The sequence below is a fragment of the Saccharomyces eubayanus genome, chromosome VIII, assembly GCF_001298625.1.
Source record: "Saccharomyces eubayanus strain FM1318 chromosome VIII, whole genome shotgun sequence".
Taxonomy (NCBI): domain Eukaryota; kingdom Fungi; phylum Ascomycota; class Saccharomycetes; order Saccharomycetales; family Saccharomycetaceae; genus Saccharomyces; species Saccharomyces eubayanus.
In genome coordinates this window covers 795,127-813,827 of record NC_030983.1, presented here as the reverse complement: position 1 = coordinate 813,827, position 18,701 = coordinate 795,127, and the positions used below count along the sequence as shown (strand labels likewise).

The window sequence follows — 18,701 nt, the reverse complement described above, 5'->3', positions numbered from 1 at the left end:
ATGAAATCGAGCAGATGAAATCGAGCAGATGAAATCGAGGAGATGAAATCGAGCAGATGAAATCGAGCAGATGAAATCGAGCAGATGAAATCGAGCAGAATATGTGTATATATGTTTACTACAAAGATTGGAAGTTTGTTGTCATACGACACATAACAACAATCTTGTTGTGTCTATACCAGGCAGTGCAAACGGATATTATCATCGAAAGAGAGATTTTTTGAAGGCGTACTTACAAAAGATGGAGCAAGAACATGTACAAAATCGAGAGTTTTAATTCCTTTATCGCAATTTATTTCCTCTTACCCTGGTTTTATTATGTATGGTAAGACTTTCTTAGCATGTAATTATACACCTCGGCTTTTTTCCAGTTCTAAATCTCATGTCAAGAAAACCAATGGTGGTAGCGCCGCTACTGTCATTTTCTATCGACAGTGTCAGGTTTTTGCCCTGCATATACTAAACATGACGTTTGTGTCATAAATGACGTCTCTGCACAAAATTGAGTAATTGGCGAAACGTCATCCAGAGCTGAAGATCCCTCTATATTAACCATTTTTGTGAACTAGAGCATAGAAGGTGGATAAACAGATCATTGTCATGCCCAAAATGCTGATCATGTCATTCCTGTATTCGATGAGTAAATTAGTTTAATATTGATCTTTCTAGGAAATCTGTCAAATTTCAAACTGCTTGTACTGACGATAGTGGAACTTCTCCCAATTTGAGTAGAATTCGGAAAAAGTAATGAAATAAAGGGAAATTCTTGATACTGTTTACTGGCGGTAAACTAATGAATGTATATAAGCGTACCACTAAATGAGTAAAAGACCGTTGTTTATTATGTGTGTATATGAAAATCCGTATTGTGAAGCAAGCTTTTCTACCACATTAACAGTTGTAACAAGATGACTACAGTCCAGCGAAAAAAAAGAAAATGGCATATGGTTTGACAAGCAAACAACTACCTTGTGGCTTCAGTAACTGCCATAGACTTTGCCTTTGTACTTACGCAATTATTCACTTTTAATGACGAACAAACACTGTTGCCGCCTTTAATTGTCAAAAGCACTCGGATCGGAATTTGAGCTCGAAACGAAGCCCGAAACGGAACCAGAAAGACTTCAAGTTTTTTTTGTCACTTCGAGGCATTACCATCCTTATTGATAATTTAACCGGTGTAGTACTTATAAAATAACGGATCTATATAATAAGTTTACTAGTCAAGAATGTAGTATCTGGACAACCGGTATTTGTTCATTTCTCCCCTATAATGTTGTATCTTTTTTTTTTGCTGTACTTTATTGCTAGGTGACCATACGGGGCAACACAGAACATTGTTCAGGAAACATATGGAGTCTATTTCAGGTTTGGAGTGAGAAGTTTCAATTCTTCAATATAAGAATTAATATTTACTTGTCATAAATTAAGTAGTATAATAAATAAAATAACTAATTACCAACTTTGGTATTCTTCAAAGTATTCAATTGCTTTTGATGAATTTTCCAAAACAGCCTTTGCTGTTTGGTCCCTTACTTTGTCAACAAACACAGGAGGCCCACAACACACCACTGCCAGTGAACCACTTAGTTCTGTTGACTCACGCAAAACTTCTTCAACATTTGGTCTTCCATGATGAAAAACGGCACAATCAAACTCAAAGGGACTGGATGATTTGTCTAGACTTGTTTCTACAAAACCGCCTTTTCCATCACCTTCCTCATCCTTTTGAGACGTGCTTAAACTATCGCTTGAATCCAACAATGGAACTTTCATGGTATTGTAGATGTGAACCTGCACATTCAAGTCTGTTAGGCACAACAGCTCTGGTTTATAAGCTTCAAGTACGTCAAACCCTCTAACTACAATCACTAACTTTACAGATTGTTTTCCGGCTGCTGCTGAAGTTTTTCCAAGTTTAATCGCATGGGCAATGGGACCGGGCAATCCAGTCCCTCCGGTAAGTAGCAAGATATTATCAAAGTTATGAACTGGTGACGAAGAGCCGTACGGCCCTTCTATAGCCAGTCTCATCAATGCGTTACCCCCTCTCCTACAGAGATATTTTTTAACAAGTCTTGTTACCCCCTTCTTTTCTTTCAGAATAATAACCAGTTCGCCATCTTTGGTGATTGAATCCAAAACGGTGAATGGATGTGACTGCCAGAAATATAGTGGATGCAAAAACGACACAAAAACATACTGCCCAGGTTTGGCTTTCCATAGCCTTGTTGGTTTTTCAACTGTTACTCGAATAATATCATCTCCAACTAACTGCAAGGAGGCTTTAGGAAAACCAAAGTATGATAGTCTAACAAGCCTAATAAGCCTATCAACGATCCAAATCGCAATTGCGGCGTATACCCATTCAATACCACTTAGTGTTACTACATGCTCCCAGCACGTATAAAAAAACAGCGCTCCAAGGACAATATGAAGAAACAAAAAAGTTTCATAAAAAAACTTTCTGAATACTGCCAAAGAAAAAAAAACCATCATACCAGCTAAGCAAAGTGCAGCCACTCCAAATTGCCAATATAGTTCTGCCTTACTTGCTTCCCAATACTTATAGAATACTTCATAACTGGTATAGGCAGCACCATGAATCATAGCATCGAGGAACATCATTCTTCCCAGCCATTTATGAAACATAATGAAAGAGGTGTATTTCACACCAGAGATGCATTCGAGAAAGTTATTTCTTCCTGCAAAAAGGACAATTAAGGGAAAGTGTGCGAACGCAAGAACACCACTCCTATCTGCCACATACCGAGCAACTTGCTCTCTACGAGAGTCGAAAATTAGATTGTAAGGATCATACTCATACCCGTATGCTAAAAAAACGGTATGCAGTACAAGGTATCCAAGAATAATAACACCTTCGAATCTTGTAGGTACAAAGCCTGTGAATATTTTGAGATAAGAAATGGCTGACGCATGCTTACTTCCTATAGTAGGTAACGTAGCATATCCCCTCACATATCTCACAATCTTTTGCTTGAAGAGGGTAGTTTTAAACCGAGTATAATTCATATAATGAAGAATTCCTGCAAAAATCATAACACCCACAAAATAGGCACATATAATACCACCATATGTATGGCCGATGTCGTAATTAGCGTAGAAACCATGGTAAGAATGATAGAAATTCTCCCTTACTTGAGCATCCATTTCAACAGGGTATGTAAGATTGGCACTACCTTCAACATATTGCACCATATACTTCGTTCCGTTGTTTAGGGTATCGTAAAAGTCAGAAGTAGTCATATTATGAAGTGTATCAGTATAGTATGAGCAGTCTTCTTTGACAGCATCTAACGCTTTTTCAAATGTTTTATTCGAATGACCCTTTTCATGTAATGTTTCATATATGCAATACAAAAACGATTGCAATGCTGGTTCATAAGTACATACCGGTGAGGCATATAAAGCATCACTGGTATACTCCCAGGTAACTTCACCAAACACTCCCATGCATGAGTCAGTCATAACCAAGGGCAATTTGCCATACATTATTGTCTTGGCAGGCGATGCTCTTGCTCCTGACAAGCAGTAGAGCAAAATTGTACTCAAGATGGACACCCAATGCATTTTGTTCGTTGTGTCTCTTATTCTAGGAATGAAATACTTCAGGCTAAGATTAGGTTGGACTTCTTTCGCGAGTTTATATAAGTAGGCAAACTTTATTAATACACTTCGATTTTGATCACATTTTGCACATGCATGCAAGCTAAGAAAAGATTTTGGCTGCTAAAAGAGAGTTAACAACTAATAACATCTTCTTTTGCCAAGAGCACAGTTGTTGTTAGGAACATATGATGCTAGGCGACTTATTGATTTATCTTTGCATGATTTTGCACCCGTATTTTCAGAAATCTCAATTATCGGCTAAGATGATTCCAGAGTTCAACCAATGCAAGACAGTTTAAATGCATATGGTCGTTTTAATGGTTTCAAGGGTCTTCTTTTTCCAAATCTTATTTTTTTTTTCTATACACCCCAAAGGAAAGCAAAATTAATTTTGGGTGCAATTAACAAAAAAAGGCACATCGATTATTTTTGCTCGCAAATGTGAAGTTTCAAAACAAAAAAGCTGTTCTTAGTTCTTTATTTGCGGTGTTTTTCAGGTGAATTGGAAGAGCAAATGTTTAGGTCATGTCAGAGCCTTAGGCGATTCGTTTCTGGCGTGTTCACAAAATTCATGTTCCACCGGCTATGTTTGTAGCTTATTCATCAATCCCTTAATTAAAACTCCAAATCGTGTTGTTCATTTATCGCCTTTTTTTTGGTGATTACATTCCTGAACACCCACAGTGAGGTTTTGACATAAGGATAGAAAAAACATCCGCATTCTGAGCTATTCAAGGGACCTGGTAAACTATGTCGTTGTGTTTTATAACGCAAGCCGTAGTTCGGCTTCATGTAAGGAGCTTCTGATACGAGTGTAAATTTACATATTTACCCTTCCACCAATTCAACAGTTTCCGGGATAACTGTGTTAATATTTTTACATGAATTAAAATCCAGACCATTCTAGGGATCGTTTTGAATAGTGATAGTACAGAACGACGAATTACCCAAAATTGGCACGCTTGGAACCTCCAAAACTAAGCTCGAGAAATGGACTTCATTTAATTTGAACGCAGAAGTAGAACAATCAGCCGTGGCTTTCCCAAACAAATATTTTTTCCTGATTAAACTTTTTTCTGACGTGTTGTTTTTTTTGCCTGTTAATCATAATTCTTTCTGAATCTTTGCCTCTTCTGTTAAAGTAGATAACCAGAAATACAATAACAACTATTGAAAATCTTAAATATCGACAGTGCAAGTTAGTTCACTCCTCCCTGAATATTGGAGAAAAGAGTTCCATTTCTATACAATGGTCAGTGACACCCTTCTGCTCATCGGAAGTTCCATCAAGTAATATGGATACACGGCGCTGTTATGGCTTCAAGCCGTCATCATCCGTACAGAGTTTGCGCAATCTGTCATTTGGCTTCGTAGGCAACAACTAGTACATTTGTAAATAATTTCAATGGAACGGGAAATTAAATAACGCTTTGACAAACAAATTATATTCTAGTCAACCCCGCACCAGAAGAATTAATTAGTTTTCAAAGAGCTTTCAGCACATATCAATTTTGGACTTCAATCATGCTTACATGTTTCTAATATATGACCTCATTATGTCACAGCTCAGTAAAAATAATAACGTGTGTTCTTAACATAGGCGTAGCATTATGCATCATTGATGGTTAATGTACGCTTTACCGATAGATTGCTCAAGACTAGTTCATGTCCATAAATGAACTCAAAGTACTAGCCATAAAACGATATGATAAGCCTATATATATTATCTTTGGGGACAACACGGAAAATATATATTACAACCTTCATGGTTATCTTCGATTTCTGAATTTCGGAACTTTTACACTTTTTCACCCTTTTCTTGGCCGCGAACTTTAACCTTCCAACAAGGAAACTGTAACAATTTTTTCTTGATATGCTAGAATAACAGCTTCCTCAGTTGCCAAGGGTCATAGAGATAAACATTTAGTTTATAATTTGCATTTTATTGCTGTATTTTTCAAGAAAAGTGTTTCAAAATACAATGCCTTTCTGTTCTCCTGAATCAAACGGTAAAAATGAGGTATGTTATTTAGAATATAAGGTAAGTTGAAGAACAAGCCATATGGATTTAGCTAGCGAAAAATCAATGGTTTTGATCTCTGTACCAGTAAAACGAGTATATAATTATTTTTTTTCACAATATAACCGTTCGTATCTCCCAATTTCCTCCTCACGTTATATCTCAATTTTAATAAAGTGCGCCGCGTTATACCACCAGCAAGGTATTTCTCTGGTTTGAGTAAGTAATACAAAGATTCCCGGGATGATAGCCTTGAAGTATTAGTACTCTCTACTGACATAGCTCTGCTTTTAAAGTAAAGCCCGGTATACTACTATAAACTTCCTATCAAAAGCAAAATCTTTTCGTATTAGAACTGTAAACAACACCTTGGTTTCTGTGAGAGTAAAATCACTTAATATCTTTCATATTTAAATTTCAACGTTTTGAGTTTTTTTGTTCTTTATTGACAATTGACCCTCGAATAAGGTATTTTAATTCACGTTGATGTAATCCTAAATACGTACATATTAAAACATAACATAAACATTAAATACTGATAAATGAAAGATAGATATATGTCCATTAGTTTTAAGACTCTAGGTTTCACAAATAAACTTTTAAAAGAACAGAATCTTCAATAGGGGGAATGAGAAGCCAAGAACAGTAGGATATATTTGTGTCTGGCCTCTAAATGTTCTGCCGTTGGAGCGTTTACGTAGCCTATGGTAGAAACATACTCCTGTAAAAAGTCAAGTATGTCTTTTTCTGGATATATTTTCTATTTAGTTGGTGTGCTATTTTTGTATGTTTAGTGGTATATGAGAGTTGATGATTGTCTTGACAGAACAATTTTTACATCACTAGGGCGTGTCCTGAGAATTGTGGGGTTGCTTCGAGTAGATAATGAAGATATCAAAAAAATGCATACTTTGGAATGATTCGAGTTGATAATATGGGTACTTCTGTGGTAGATAAACTTTGCAAATCACGAGCATTAAATCAACCTTCGAGTTAGTGTCAATGACACCCAGACATTCTGTCGTTTTTTTAGAAACTAACGGTAAAAGCAAAAAGATCAATTCTCAAAGCAAAGGTTGTCGTTAAAGAATTGTTGGGATGGCAGAATAGCTTCCATAACTTTTCATATGCCCTAACTGGACCTTCACCGATTATTCGAAAGATTTGTATTACTGTCCGTAAGATTTTTATCTCAATCAAATTGAGGAGCTTATGTACTAAACCAAAATTTTTCAAGCTCTGCTCTAACTTTTTCATAGTGTTGTGAAGGACCTGGCCCACAGTAGACATTCAAAAGATTGAAAGGCCACAGCTTGTCAAACTTATTTTCTGACTCCCACTCAAATTTCCTATCAAAAAATCTCATTGATGAAACAATTAAACTGAGGTGCAATCTAGCAGGATACTCCGTGTGACGCAATACCCTATTTGACGCAATACCCTATTTGACGCAATACCCTATTTCTCAAGAGAGAAATGGTGACAGCATCATCGACGAGTTCCTCGAAATACTCCACACCATACAGGAAAAACCTAGCGGATATTCAATATTAGAAAGCTGAAATTATGGCGCGTAAATACTTCAACATATTATTTATCGTTTTTTTGAATCAAAAATCAACATGCAGCTTTTTGATTATCTGTACTATCTGTGGAATTAAATTACATAAAACTTAGTGTGTCCGATGGATCGAGCAGTGCATCCCAGTCGATATCAAGCAAATGAGTAGTTTCGGGAGCTGATCTCTGATGAGTCGCTTGTTCAAGTTGTTGAATTTCTTGCCTCTTTTTTTTCACTGAATCCTCAAGAAGAAGTTTTGCGGTCTTCTGTGCTTCAAAAGCTATATGCGTACCCAAAACTTGTGTAATATTATCAAGCGTCCTCATCGCAGCAGCAACGTGGGAAAGACTTTCTGGAGTGTCTATCGCGAGAAGCACGCAGACGTACTGGAAGGAGGTGCTCAACACGTTCCACCACGCTTGATCTATTTTTACAAGGGCAAATGCTGCCGCTAATGCAGTGTTGCCAATATCGATGATTTGTGAAACGACGCTTTTATCAAGAATATGATTTAGCAAGCGAAGTCTTCGATAAAAAGAAAGACATATATCAGCCTTGGTCAAAGATAGAAATGGGTGCGCATCCGGTGATTCGTGAACTGCTGCCAAGGCTTGAAGTAATTGTGCCACATTTGCATTCACACTTTCTTGTGGAATTAATTGCGCCAACGCCACCAAATAGAGCGTATAATTACCATCTGTCTCCTTGACTGGCTTACAAGTAATCCTATTCAGCACAACACTTGAACGCCCATAGTCGTATGAAAGAATGGTGTTAATCGACCATGCAGACCAAAATAATCTTCGAGTATGTTCGCTGACCTCAGTGGTTCTTTTCAGTGAGACGTTATTTGTCAACGCTAAATCCTCTCTGTCAATCTCATGATGCAGGCCAATTGCCTCTGAAAGGTGAATAGTTAAGCAGCTAGCCAGCCATGCTACATGGGGTCGGGCAGTGGCACGCAAGTAAATGGTGCGCAAAACCCATGCGGATATTTGCTCCACCGAGGGAATGCGACTGAAAGTCGGGTCATCCAGGATGCCCTTTGCGTATCGTATTATATCCGTCTCTCGAGGATGACCAAGACTTCCCATAAAGAATGATCCTAAGGCAATAACTCCCGCAATGACAGCACCATACTCTGATGTTTCTGCGTCGCCGTTCCAATATGCCTCAACGTTCTTTCCTAGCTGCTCGGGATCAACGATATCAAAGATTGGATGAACAACCGAAAAGTACACTTTTGAGATGCGGTAATACTCTTCCTTTGTGACTAGATCAGACAAAGGTACATGGAAGTTCGGCTTTTCCTCTGGTCTGATCCCACAATGCCAAGCAAAACAATGAAGACGTGGGGGGTTGGTTGATCGGAGCTCGAGGCCAAGACTACGAGGGAAAGCGACTGCTGAATGCTGGATCGTGTATCTAGACTTAGTTCGATCGATAATATTTCGATTTGTAAGGTTCTGGGTATCAGTACTATGTGTCCCATTCCTAATAATGTTTAAGGGAACGTACGGTGTATTCCCTGTATCACGAGGCATTTCTTCCACCTGATTCATACGAGACGGTGCTAACAACCCATCTTCTTCGGTGTAATGGCATACATACCCATACGCAACACACATTTCACATGGTGATTTACCATTACATTTCCTTTTCCGCTCTCTACAGGGCACACATGCTTTCCGGACTCTTTGACGTTTATATGGTTGTGCATTGGGCCCTGAAGAAGCCATTTCGTACACACAATGTCAGATGCGTCTGTGCTTTGCTGATGATACTGTGTTCTTTGATGTTGTTACGAGAATAGTGTCTCGCTTGCAGCGAAGCGTGAATATTTGTAACTTCGGATTTGTCGCATGATACGGGATCTACAGAGACCTTTATATTACTTTACATGGTATTGCACCTATCCAAATTAATGTAATGAGTATATTACGAAAGAAGATTTTTCTATATATGTTTATTCTATAAATTGCTTTTCGGTAGCCTTTTTCTTAGACTTCACAAATGTGCTCGATGCATACACTGCAGCGACAAAAATCCCAAGCCCGCTCAACCCGATACCCAAGTACCAAGAACAACGGTATCCTTTCAGAGCATTGGATCCTCCGTCATTAACTTGAGACTCAATTGTACCTGCAACACCCAGTCCAATGGATATCGAATAGTTCACTACCGTATTGACCAAAGATGCTGCAAGGCCTTGATGCTCGTGTGGCATTGAGTTGCTCAGCATTATTGTAGCAGCGGGGAAAGACATATCCATTCCCCAGGGCATAACGATGATTGAGACAAAGGTCTGGGCCCAATAAGTCTGGTTGACAGGAGCTGTGGAGATCAATATGATTCCTACAGTAAAAGCTGTCATCGCAAAAAGCATGACCGTGCTAGCAGGCGTGTGGCTTAAAAGAAATCCTGTCGTGATGGCTGCGCAAAATCCGCTGATCGACACGGGTGCGAATTGTGCACTAGACAGGAGAGGAGATTGCTCCCTTGAGTCCTCCATGAATTGCCATGTGTAGAATATCCAAATGCCGAAACTAGACCATCCTGCAGCTATACATCCAAGCACGAAGGCAGCATCACTAGAAAGCGCAGCAAATGGAAGTAATGGAAAAGCTGCTCGCGACTCGATGAATCCAAAAACGCCCAAGAACACGGTTCCAACTATTAAAAGCGCATACGTATATGGGGTTTCCCAACCCACCACGGGACCTTGATTCCAGGCAAAATTGAAGAGAATTAGCCCAATGACACCAGTAACAGATCCCGCAAAATCAACCCGTTCCAATATGTTGAAAGATGGTGAATTGCGGCTCGGCATTTGAGTACCAGGAATCACGAAATAACCTGCTACTGCTAAGAGAAAACAAGCGATGCCCATTATCCAATAAGCCCATGGCCACCACGCGAGTTGTCCTAACATGGACGAGAACACCGCTCCAAGGACGAATCCACCAGGAGCTGAGGCCCCAAACAGGCTAAAGACCATATTCTTTCTCTTTCCTGGCTTATATGTCCGACCAAGGATGGCAATGGCATTAGGTAGTAAAAAGGCAGGACCCATGCCCTGAAAGGCTCGGCAACAATCGAAAAAGATCTTGTTAGAGTACACGCTAAAACCGGCAAGCAGGGACCACAGCGCATACCACAAGAACCCAAGAATAAAAAACTTCCTGTGGCCAAAAATGTCCCCGAGTCTACCGGCAATCAAAATAAACGTCCCAACAGTGAGGGAGTATGAGGAGGCAAACCAACTCAATTGCCCAGGATTCTTCGTTCCAAAACTATCACCGATAATATGGAGAGGCGCTATTGATTGGCCAAGTCCTGCCTGTGTCATCAATTGAGCCGAGCACAGGACACCGACGAAGGCAGCCTCCCATACCAGAGATTTGGGGGTTTCATCTTGGATCTCGAACTGATCTAACAATACTCCATCGTCTGTTTTCGTTGTTTCCGCACTTGTTTCTAGGTTTTTTTGCGTTACAGAGGGCCCTTTTGACATAGCGACCTTGGTGTTGGTTGCCTGTTTCAGCGATTATTTACTTTGCAGCACTGATCCTTTATACATGGCATATTAGAAGCAAGCCATAAGGGCGTGGTTGTGTTGCTGAGTACATATACTCAATCCTTGGTTAGTTTGAAGACTTCTGACAAGTCTCGTTTATTTAAACCATTGCGGATATATCCTAACCTAAGTATTCCGCAATAGCCGCATACTTGGCGGAACAGTTCGCGTTAAAACTATGGCCCAATGAAAAAAATGTTAGAAACCCGTAGCGACAACCATGACGATAGCCGCAATAGCCGCAATAGCCGATACACAATTATTATCACACCTTTTTAGGCTTAAATTGGTAACCAGGTCACTGGTAGGAGACTGTTACTAACTCAGGATTGCATGCTAAAATATCCGTACGTTTCATGGAGTGCGTGTGCCCGTTATCGTTGTTGCGGCTAGTTGGTTCCAACAATTCAGGTTTCCCTGGTTACCTGTTCTTCTCCGGTAAAATAGATTTGGGTGCTAGATCAATACTTGAAGTAAAAACTCACTCAAACAAAAAAGTAAAAAAAGGCATAGCAATTCGCATGAAACGAGGCTTGGGAATACCCGGGGATTTTCTTTACCTTCACCAGCTTCTGTACCGGTGACGCATAATTTAATGAAAGCATGGAACTCGTGTTTCTTAGAACTCGCGCTGTATCGATAGGAACAGCTCAACCATTGCCATAATTAGGGCACATACACTTGAGCCAGCTTGCTAGCTAGTATATGAGCATGGAGTGTTACGACTTTATTGGGAATATAGAATAAAAGAGGTAGCCCACAATTGATGTTCGCAGTAGCGAAGCAAAACCAAATTCATTCTTTTCTATATTACATAGGATTACTTGAGTTTTCTGCAAAGAAAGATAATCTGAAAGTAAAATGCAACACAAGAAGAAAACACCATAAAAAAAGGCAACGCACATAATTAGTCCAAGAAGTATCAATAGTATTTTATGTGCAAAAAAAAAATACTTTTATGCTGAGGGAAATTCCGCCATCTCAAATTGGTACCGTAAGTTACCGTTAGTTTGATAATTTTCTTGGAGATGTGGATTCTTCCGATAGGAAAGATGCTAGCCATTGCTAATATAATCCCTAAATAATCCTTTCTTGCCAGTGCCTGAATCAAGCTAACTAAGATATTCCCCAGCTATTTGGCATGATGACGAGAACTGCACTATTTGAACCGCTTTCAAGCTTCGAATTTATTACATTCTTAAAGTACACATTTCGCATTAATATCTATCACAGGCGACTTTCTGTACACTTACTTACCTTACACACGTCGTTTAATCACTTTAAGATATTGATTAGTTCGAATCTTAGTAAAAGAAACTGATACCATTTCTCTCTACAAGCTAAAAAAACATTATAATATCAAAACAGGATAGCCCTACAATATAACTATAATTTTAAAGGTATCCACCATCATACTGTCTTAGAAGAATCAGGGATTTAAAAGCAGAGCCTTGTACATAGCACAAAGCTCCTCCAACAATTCTTGACTACCCACGACATTTTTCGTTGAAGAAATCAAAATGTTCATTCCCTTCACATTAGTCGAAGAAACACCCAATGAAAAAGCTTGATGCCATGACCCTTGAAATTGACCAAAGGCCAAATCTCTTATACGATACTTGTGTTCGGTCTCCTCCGATTGGTGGAACATACCTACGTTGCTCAACAAAGTGCCCCCACGTGATTTACCAAGAGCACGATCACGCATTACTTTATCAATGTTGACATACTTTTGGACCAAGCCTTGTATGTTGAACCCCAAACCATTGAGATGCTTCTTGTCTTTTATCGCCCCGGAAATTACTTCATGATAATGTGCAATAAGTGGCCAGAAATTTTCTTTGCTGTCGTTCATGTTGAATTCGCTTATCCATGGAGTGAAGTCAACAAACCCGACGTTAGCGCCGTACCTGTACATAGCTCTCACTTCTTCATCTTCAGGCAGCAATGAGCGGCAATCTGCAGGTATAAAAACATCAGTGAGCCACTCGAACTTCAGTGGTTTGAAAAACTTGCCCCATTTATGGAGAGTAACAAACCAACAAACTTCTAAGAACGGAGTGATGGTGCACTTACCGGGAATGTTTGATTTAATTTTCGTTCTAATTTTTTGAAACTCTGATGGAGAAATATTGATAATTTCTGTAACAATCTCATCACTTTTTTCTATCTCATCCATTCTCGTGCAAACACCCTTTGAAGAAAACCTCAAATGACTGTAAATAAAACCAGAAAGAAGAGACTTCGGAATAAACAAATATGGCGGCCTGAAATCTATCATATTTTCAATGGGTTCTGGGAGCTTTCTCAAAAGTTGGTAATCCTTTTCGTACTCGAAAATGTAATCCAATTTCTTTGGCGGAGTTTTTATATTGTTTAATTCATCTCTTAGATCCTGAAAAAAGTGAATTGAGGATCTACCATCGCACATGCAGTGATTGGATACAAATATAAATTTCTTCCACTTATTCGTGTCATCTTCTTCTGGGAGACAAATCAACCGCCAAGTTGGACTTGTTGGCCCAGTGTAAGGTATAGTCAAAGCGGTGGTCAATTTAAAGATTTTTGCAGTATAAGATCCATTGCTATTCGCAAATTCTTCTAGTATTTGCTTCATTAGGGCATTGTGCTCAGGTTGCTCGTTGAGAATCACACCATCTAATTTCAACTCAGGCAAAACTGAAATATAATCATGTTTTGGACGGGGCTGTGAATAATATTCTGAGCTAAGGTAATACTTTTCATGATCTGGCCATCTTGCCGGTAATACAATATGTAGGAGAGTCGGATTTTTCAAACATATATTTCTTAGAGCTAATGCGAGCTGATCTTTGGTACAGTAATCATTCAGCTCTGAATATGTCGAAAAATTCCGATACAATTTCTGTCTGTTGAGTGCAGCGTACAAATCTTCCACAGATCCCATACGCCGGGAATGCCCATTCTGTATCATCTTGACAAGACATTCATCTTGAACAAGAGATGTTTTTTCACTGTAGGTATTCATTAGAGTTTTTGGATTGATGATTTTTGTTATACTGCTAAATTGGCTTTCTTCTGTTTCCTTGTCTCAAGTTTTGTTGGGTTGGCTTTAAAAAAGACGCTTCTCGAAGAGCCATGAAAAACAATAGAAAACATATTTGGACTTCGCTCCACGCGATGCTGATGCCAGCCCAAAAACAATAGGCGATCAAAAAACTTACAAAATCACAAGCCTTTAGAACAATGCCCGACGGCATTTTTGGTTACCAATCACCCCAAGATCAGCAAATATATTGAACATCACAATCAGTATTTCACATTGATCAATGTTCAAGCTAAAGACGGCGCCAAGATTTAATATCATAGAGTTAGTGAAATGTGTACAGCCCTTTAGTTATACTGCTACGCGGTGTTTCCCGCGTCCCCAACCTTGTAGCTCCGCAATCCGTGTTATTATCCCAAGTTTGCTCGGGAATTTTGACTTTCAGAGATACCTGGCGAGTGTACATCCACCTTTGGTGACTCTATTAAATATTTGCTTGGCACTTTCACTATTGATAGGTGCTAGTTTACGTATTCGATTATGGTTTTCCAGCTGGTTTTGTAGAGTCTCCTTCTTATCTTATAGGTACGGTTACTCAAAATGGTGAAGTTTACGAAGATGGGTTTGACGAACACTTTCGGGTTCTTGAAAGGGCAGAGGAAGCCATATAAACGGTCGTCAAAGGTTATTTTAGACTCCTGCAAACGCAATCTCTTAGTGCCGTGATGGAGTGTACATGCATAATGTGTTTATACGCTGGATTATAAACGCCATGCCAAATCGATATTTATTGAATTAGTCTTTGATTACCAGAATAATCTCAAGCTTGCACCTTGGAAGGTATATCATCTTCGAGAATTTTACATTCTTGCACTTGACTTTTGAGGTAAACCGCCTTTAGTGTCTCCGAACCTTAGAGACAATCTATTATGATACCAGCCATTTCTGCTCTCGAGACTTAAGTAGTCGACATAACTGAGCATCCGAGGGCTAACATGAAAGATTCGCTTTGAGACGTTTAATCTGATTAAAATCTTGTTCGCTTTTGCTTAGTATCAGTTACAAATATCCAAGTCATGCCTAATCTCTCAATCGAAACTGGACTGCATCAACGGTATTTTGCAACCTTCAACTATACGAAAAACGTAATTATAGCTAGGATAACCAACATAAGCTGAATTTTCATATTGAAAACCACTCCACCATGCTCAACCTGGGAGGCTATACCTGATTTCTAAGCATGTCCAGAGAGACTGACAAGACAACCTGTTTATAACGTGAAATGTAGAAGCAAGGAGGGAAGCACAGCCATTTCAGAGTACTATAAAAACAATTTTGTTGTAGTTCCATCTGACAAATGATTATGTAACAAAAGCTATGAAATCGGACTCCTCCATCCCCTCTTCAAAACTATCTGTTATTCCAGCCTTTGCTTGTTTTAAAGACCGCATAATTATTACACGGTGAACAATCATATGAGCAGTCGAGTGTTGTGAAAAAGACAAAACCTATTGCTTATGGGAAATCAGCTTGTATGTTCACAGACCCGGTTATCATCATAGCGAAAAAACTGTTAGCTGGCCTTTTCTGCGTCGTCATTCCCCGTAAACTAGCTTACTTGGTTCTTGGAAGGGATTCACATTTCCCGTTATCTTTCTATCCAACCAGGCTTTAAAATTTCACGCTATGAAAAGAACGCGTCCCCTTTAAAGATTTAACGCTTTTCCGCACGATCTACATGTTACAGCCATGGCGTTCTTGGTCTAAAAAACGCGATAGTCAAAGACGTGAATAAGGGAAACCAACGTCCAGAGATGCTAGTAGCGCAGCTATGCGAGAGCTGGCTTCCTTCCTGGTGAGTTTATTCCTGCACAAGCAGGCCACTACGTCTGAAGGGCGCCTATTGCTGAATCCAGTTCCCCGCCTTGGTCATTTTAAATTCTTGCAATGCCAGATCCTGCCAGATCCTACCAGCTCCGTCTTTCCAGCCAGAATTGCGTTTGAAGACCTTGCCCTGTTATCTTGGAGTACATGCTAGTCGTCCTATATGAGTCTGCTAGCCGCGCCAGCAGTTTTTTCAGCAGCCACTTGGGTCACTGCTAACGGCCAATTCCTGGGAGCGTAGATTTCGTCCCTTAGTTTAATGGTTCGGATATAGATCCCGAATCTTGCAGCCGTCGGCAGCAGTGCTTTCCCGCCGTTTTAATGTCATCACGGCATTGGTCAAATAGCGATGTACATACAGAAACGCTGGTGTCCAGTGCCGTGGAGTTTTCCGTGGTCGGGCTTTGCACCAAGACTACAAGATCTTTTCTGCCGCAGGTCGAACACTGCTCAAGTGACTATTAAGTTTGTCCTCTATGTATTTAACACTTCCTGTGCTTAATCAGGCTGTATCATCTGTTTACGTAGTTGGCTTTCACAGAAAGCGGTTAACGGAGGTAAGTCTACGAAGGCGCACGATCTTGCTCGCGCCGTAACGCACAACTAGGAAAGGCACACAGCATGGGTAACATGATCATCTTCGCTTTCGAAGGCGGCTACTCTACGCTTTCTCTCGCCCGAACCTAACCGTGTCTACGGTGCCGCAGAAGTGTGTGGAAACACATTCAGCTTAGGTGATATTGGCCCCATAAGGCGGCGATCGAGCGGTCTGAAGAACCGTGTACATCAAGAAAACTTGCTACTGCTCCGCGCTCAAGATCGCAACAGCAGGACGTGGGGGGCCGCAGCAGCCAGTGGCGAGAGAAGCTCCCTCTTGGATACACCCACTTCCGATCTTGAGTATTGTGGTGCATGCGACCACCGCTCAGGTCATTATCCTCTTGTTTAAGTGGCTCCCCTTATGCAGTTTCCATGACTCCATGGAAACGGGCCTGATCTGGCATAACCTTATCTTTCGATCCCATTGGACGGCCTCGATCTGCTTATCGTGAAGCTAGGGCGCCGGAACCGGCCCACGTATTTTGAGTGCGGTGGGGCAACGAAAAAGAAACGGTGCGGTCCCGCGGCCAATCAACGGAGAGGGGCTGTTATCAGCTGCTGCGCCGTTTTCTGCAAACGTCAGGTACCACAATGGAAATGAGCGGAAGAAGAAAGCGCGAGCACTCTTTTCTGGTAGAACCGGCTTCAGGCTGAAAAAAAAAAGAAAAACGCTATACGTAATTAGAGTTAGAACATAGCTGAAAAATGCTTTTTAGTTTTCATATATAAAAATATACAAAACTCACAACTGGAATTTCTTCAAATATGTTTTCTCAGTTTCGGAGATATTTTAGTTTTTAGCTGTTAAAGTAGTATAAAAAGTGTACAACTCTACTATACCAGTATACTAGTTATTATAAAAAAAATAAAATGTCCGAGCCAGAATTTCAACAAGCTTATGATGAAGTTGTCTCTTCGCTAGAAGACTCTACTCTTTTCGAGCAACATCCAAAGTACAGAAAGGTCTTGCCAATTGTCTCTGTTCCAGAAAGAATTATACAATTCAGAGTCACTTGGGAAAATGACAAGGGCGAACAAGAAGTTGCTCAAGGTTACAGAGTGCAATACAACTCCGCTAAGGGTCCATACAAGGGTGGTTTGCGTTTCCATCCATCTGTTAACTTGTCTATTTTGAAGTTCTTGGGTTTCGAACAAATTTTCAAGAACTCTTTGACCGGCCTAGACATGGGTGGTGGTAAAGGTGGTTTGTGTGTTGACTTGAAAGGAAGATCCAACAACGAAATCAGAAGAATCTGTTACGCCTTTATGAGAGAACTAAGCAGACACATTGGTCAAGACACCGATGTGCCAGCCGGTGATATTGGTGTTGGTGGCCGTGAAATCGGTTACTTGTTCGGTGCCTACAGATCATACAAGAACTCCTGGGAAGGTGTCTTGACCGGTAAAGGTTTGAACTGGGGTGGTTCTTTGATCAGACCAGAAGCCACTGGTTACGGTTTGGTCTACTACACCCAAGCCATGATTGACTACGCCACCAACGGTAAGGAATCCTTCGAAGGTAAGCGTGTCACCATCTCTGGTAGCGGTAACGTTGCTCAATTCGCCGCTTTGAAGGTTATCGAACTAGGCGGTACCGTTGTTTCTCTATCCGACTCCAAGGGTTGTATCATCTCTGAGACCGGTATCACTTCCGAGCAAATTGCTGATATCTCTAGTGCCAAGGTCAATTTCAAGTCCTTGGAGCAAATTGTAGGTGAGTATTCCACCTTCACTGAAAACAAAGTCCAATACATTTCCGGTGCCCGTCCATGGACCCACGTTCAAAAGGTCGACATTGCCTTGCCATGTGCCACTCAAAACGAAGTCAGCGGTGACGAAGCCAAGGCCTTGGTCGCCCAAGGCGTCAAGTTTGTTGCCGAAGGTTCTAACATGGGTTCCACCCCAGAAGCCATTGCCGTTTTTGAAACTGCTCGTGCCACAGCCTCCACACTAAAGGAATCTGTCTGGTACGGTCCACCAAAGGCTGCTAACTTGGGTGGTGTTGCTGTTTCTGGTTTGGAAATGGCCCAAAACTCCCAAAGAATCACATGGAGCAGCGAAAGAGTCGACCAAGAATTGAAGAAAATCATGGTCAACTGTTTCAACGAATGTATTGATTCCGCCAAGAAGTACACTAAGGAAGGTAACGCTTTGCCATCCTTAGTCAAGGGTGCTAACATTGCAAGTTTCATTAAGGTCTCTGATGCTATGTTCGACCAAGGTGATGTATTTTAAATAGTCTAAAACAAGAGAAAAGACAGCATATTTGTTCTTTTTAAATAGTTTAGATAGATAATGAGATAAAAGAAGCAAAAAAAAACGTGTAATATAAAATCATACTTTTTTAAAATTGATCTAGAAAATCAAAAGGGAAAAGAAGTAAAGAAAATAAAAATTTAAAGTA

At 40.2% G+C, this 18,701-nt stretch overlaps 5 protein-coding genes across 5 annotated transcripts; 1 reads left to right on the top strand and 4 right to left on the bottom strand.

Annotated features, from left to right (window-relative positions):
- Positions 1-1,455: 1,455 nt before the first annotated feature.
- FRE3 (ferric-chelate reductase) lies at positions 1,456-3,591 on the bottom strand (the record flags this gene model as incomplete). The annotated part of the gene is made up of 1 exon (XM_018368186.1): positions 1,456-3,591. One exon carries the CDS (start codon positions 3,589-3,591, stop codon positions 1,456-1,458), a length of 2,136 nt encoding a protein of 711 aa, XP_018219568.1.
- A 3,721-nt stretch (positions 3,592-7,312) lies between these two features.
- Positions 7,313-8,950, bottom strand: RDR1 (Rdr1p; the record flags this gene model as incomplete). The annotated part of the gene is made up of 1 exon (XM_018368185.1): positions 7,313-8,950. One exon carries the CDS (start codon positions 8,948-8,950, stop codon positions 7,313-7,315), a length of 1,638 nt encoding a protein of 545 aa, XP_018219567.1.
- Positions 8,951-9,177: 227 nt separating this feature from the next.
- AMF1 (Amf1p) lies at positions 9,178-10,725 on the bottom strand (the record flags this gene model as incomplete). Its single annotated transcript, XM_018368184.1, has 1 exon — positions 9,178-10,725. One exon carries the CDS (start codon positions 10,723-10,725, stop codon positions 9,178-9,180), a length of 1,548 nt encoding a protein of 515 aa, XP_018219566.1.
- A 1,492-nt stretch (positions 10,726-12,217) lies between these two features.
- On the bottom strand, positions 12,218-13,795 carry ATF1 (alcohol O-acetyltransferase; the record flags this gene model as incomplete). Its single annotated transcript, XM_018368183.1, has 1 exon — positions 12,218-13,795. The coding sequence occupies one exon, from the start codon at positions 13,793-13,795 to the stop codon at positions 12,218-12,220; it is 1,578 nt and encodes a 525-aa protein (XP_018219565.1).
- Positions 13,796-17,167: 3,372 nt separating this feature from the next.
- On the top strand, positions 17,168-18,532 carry GDH1 (glutamate dehydrogenase (NADP(+)) GDH1; the record flags this gene model as incomplete). Its single annotated transcript, XM_018368182.1, has 1 exon — positions 17,168-18,532. The coding sequence occupies one exon, from the start codon at positions 17,168-17,170 to the stop codon at positions 18,530-18,532; it is 1,365 nt and encodes a 454-aa protein (XP_018219564.1).
- Positions 18,533-18,701: the final 169 nt, after the last annotated feature.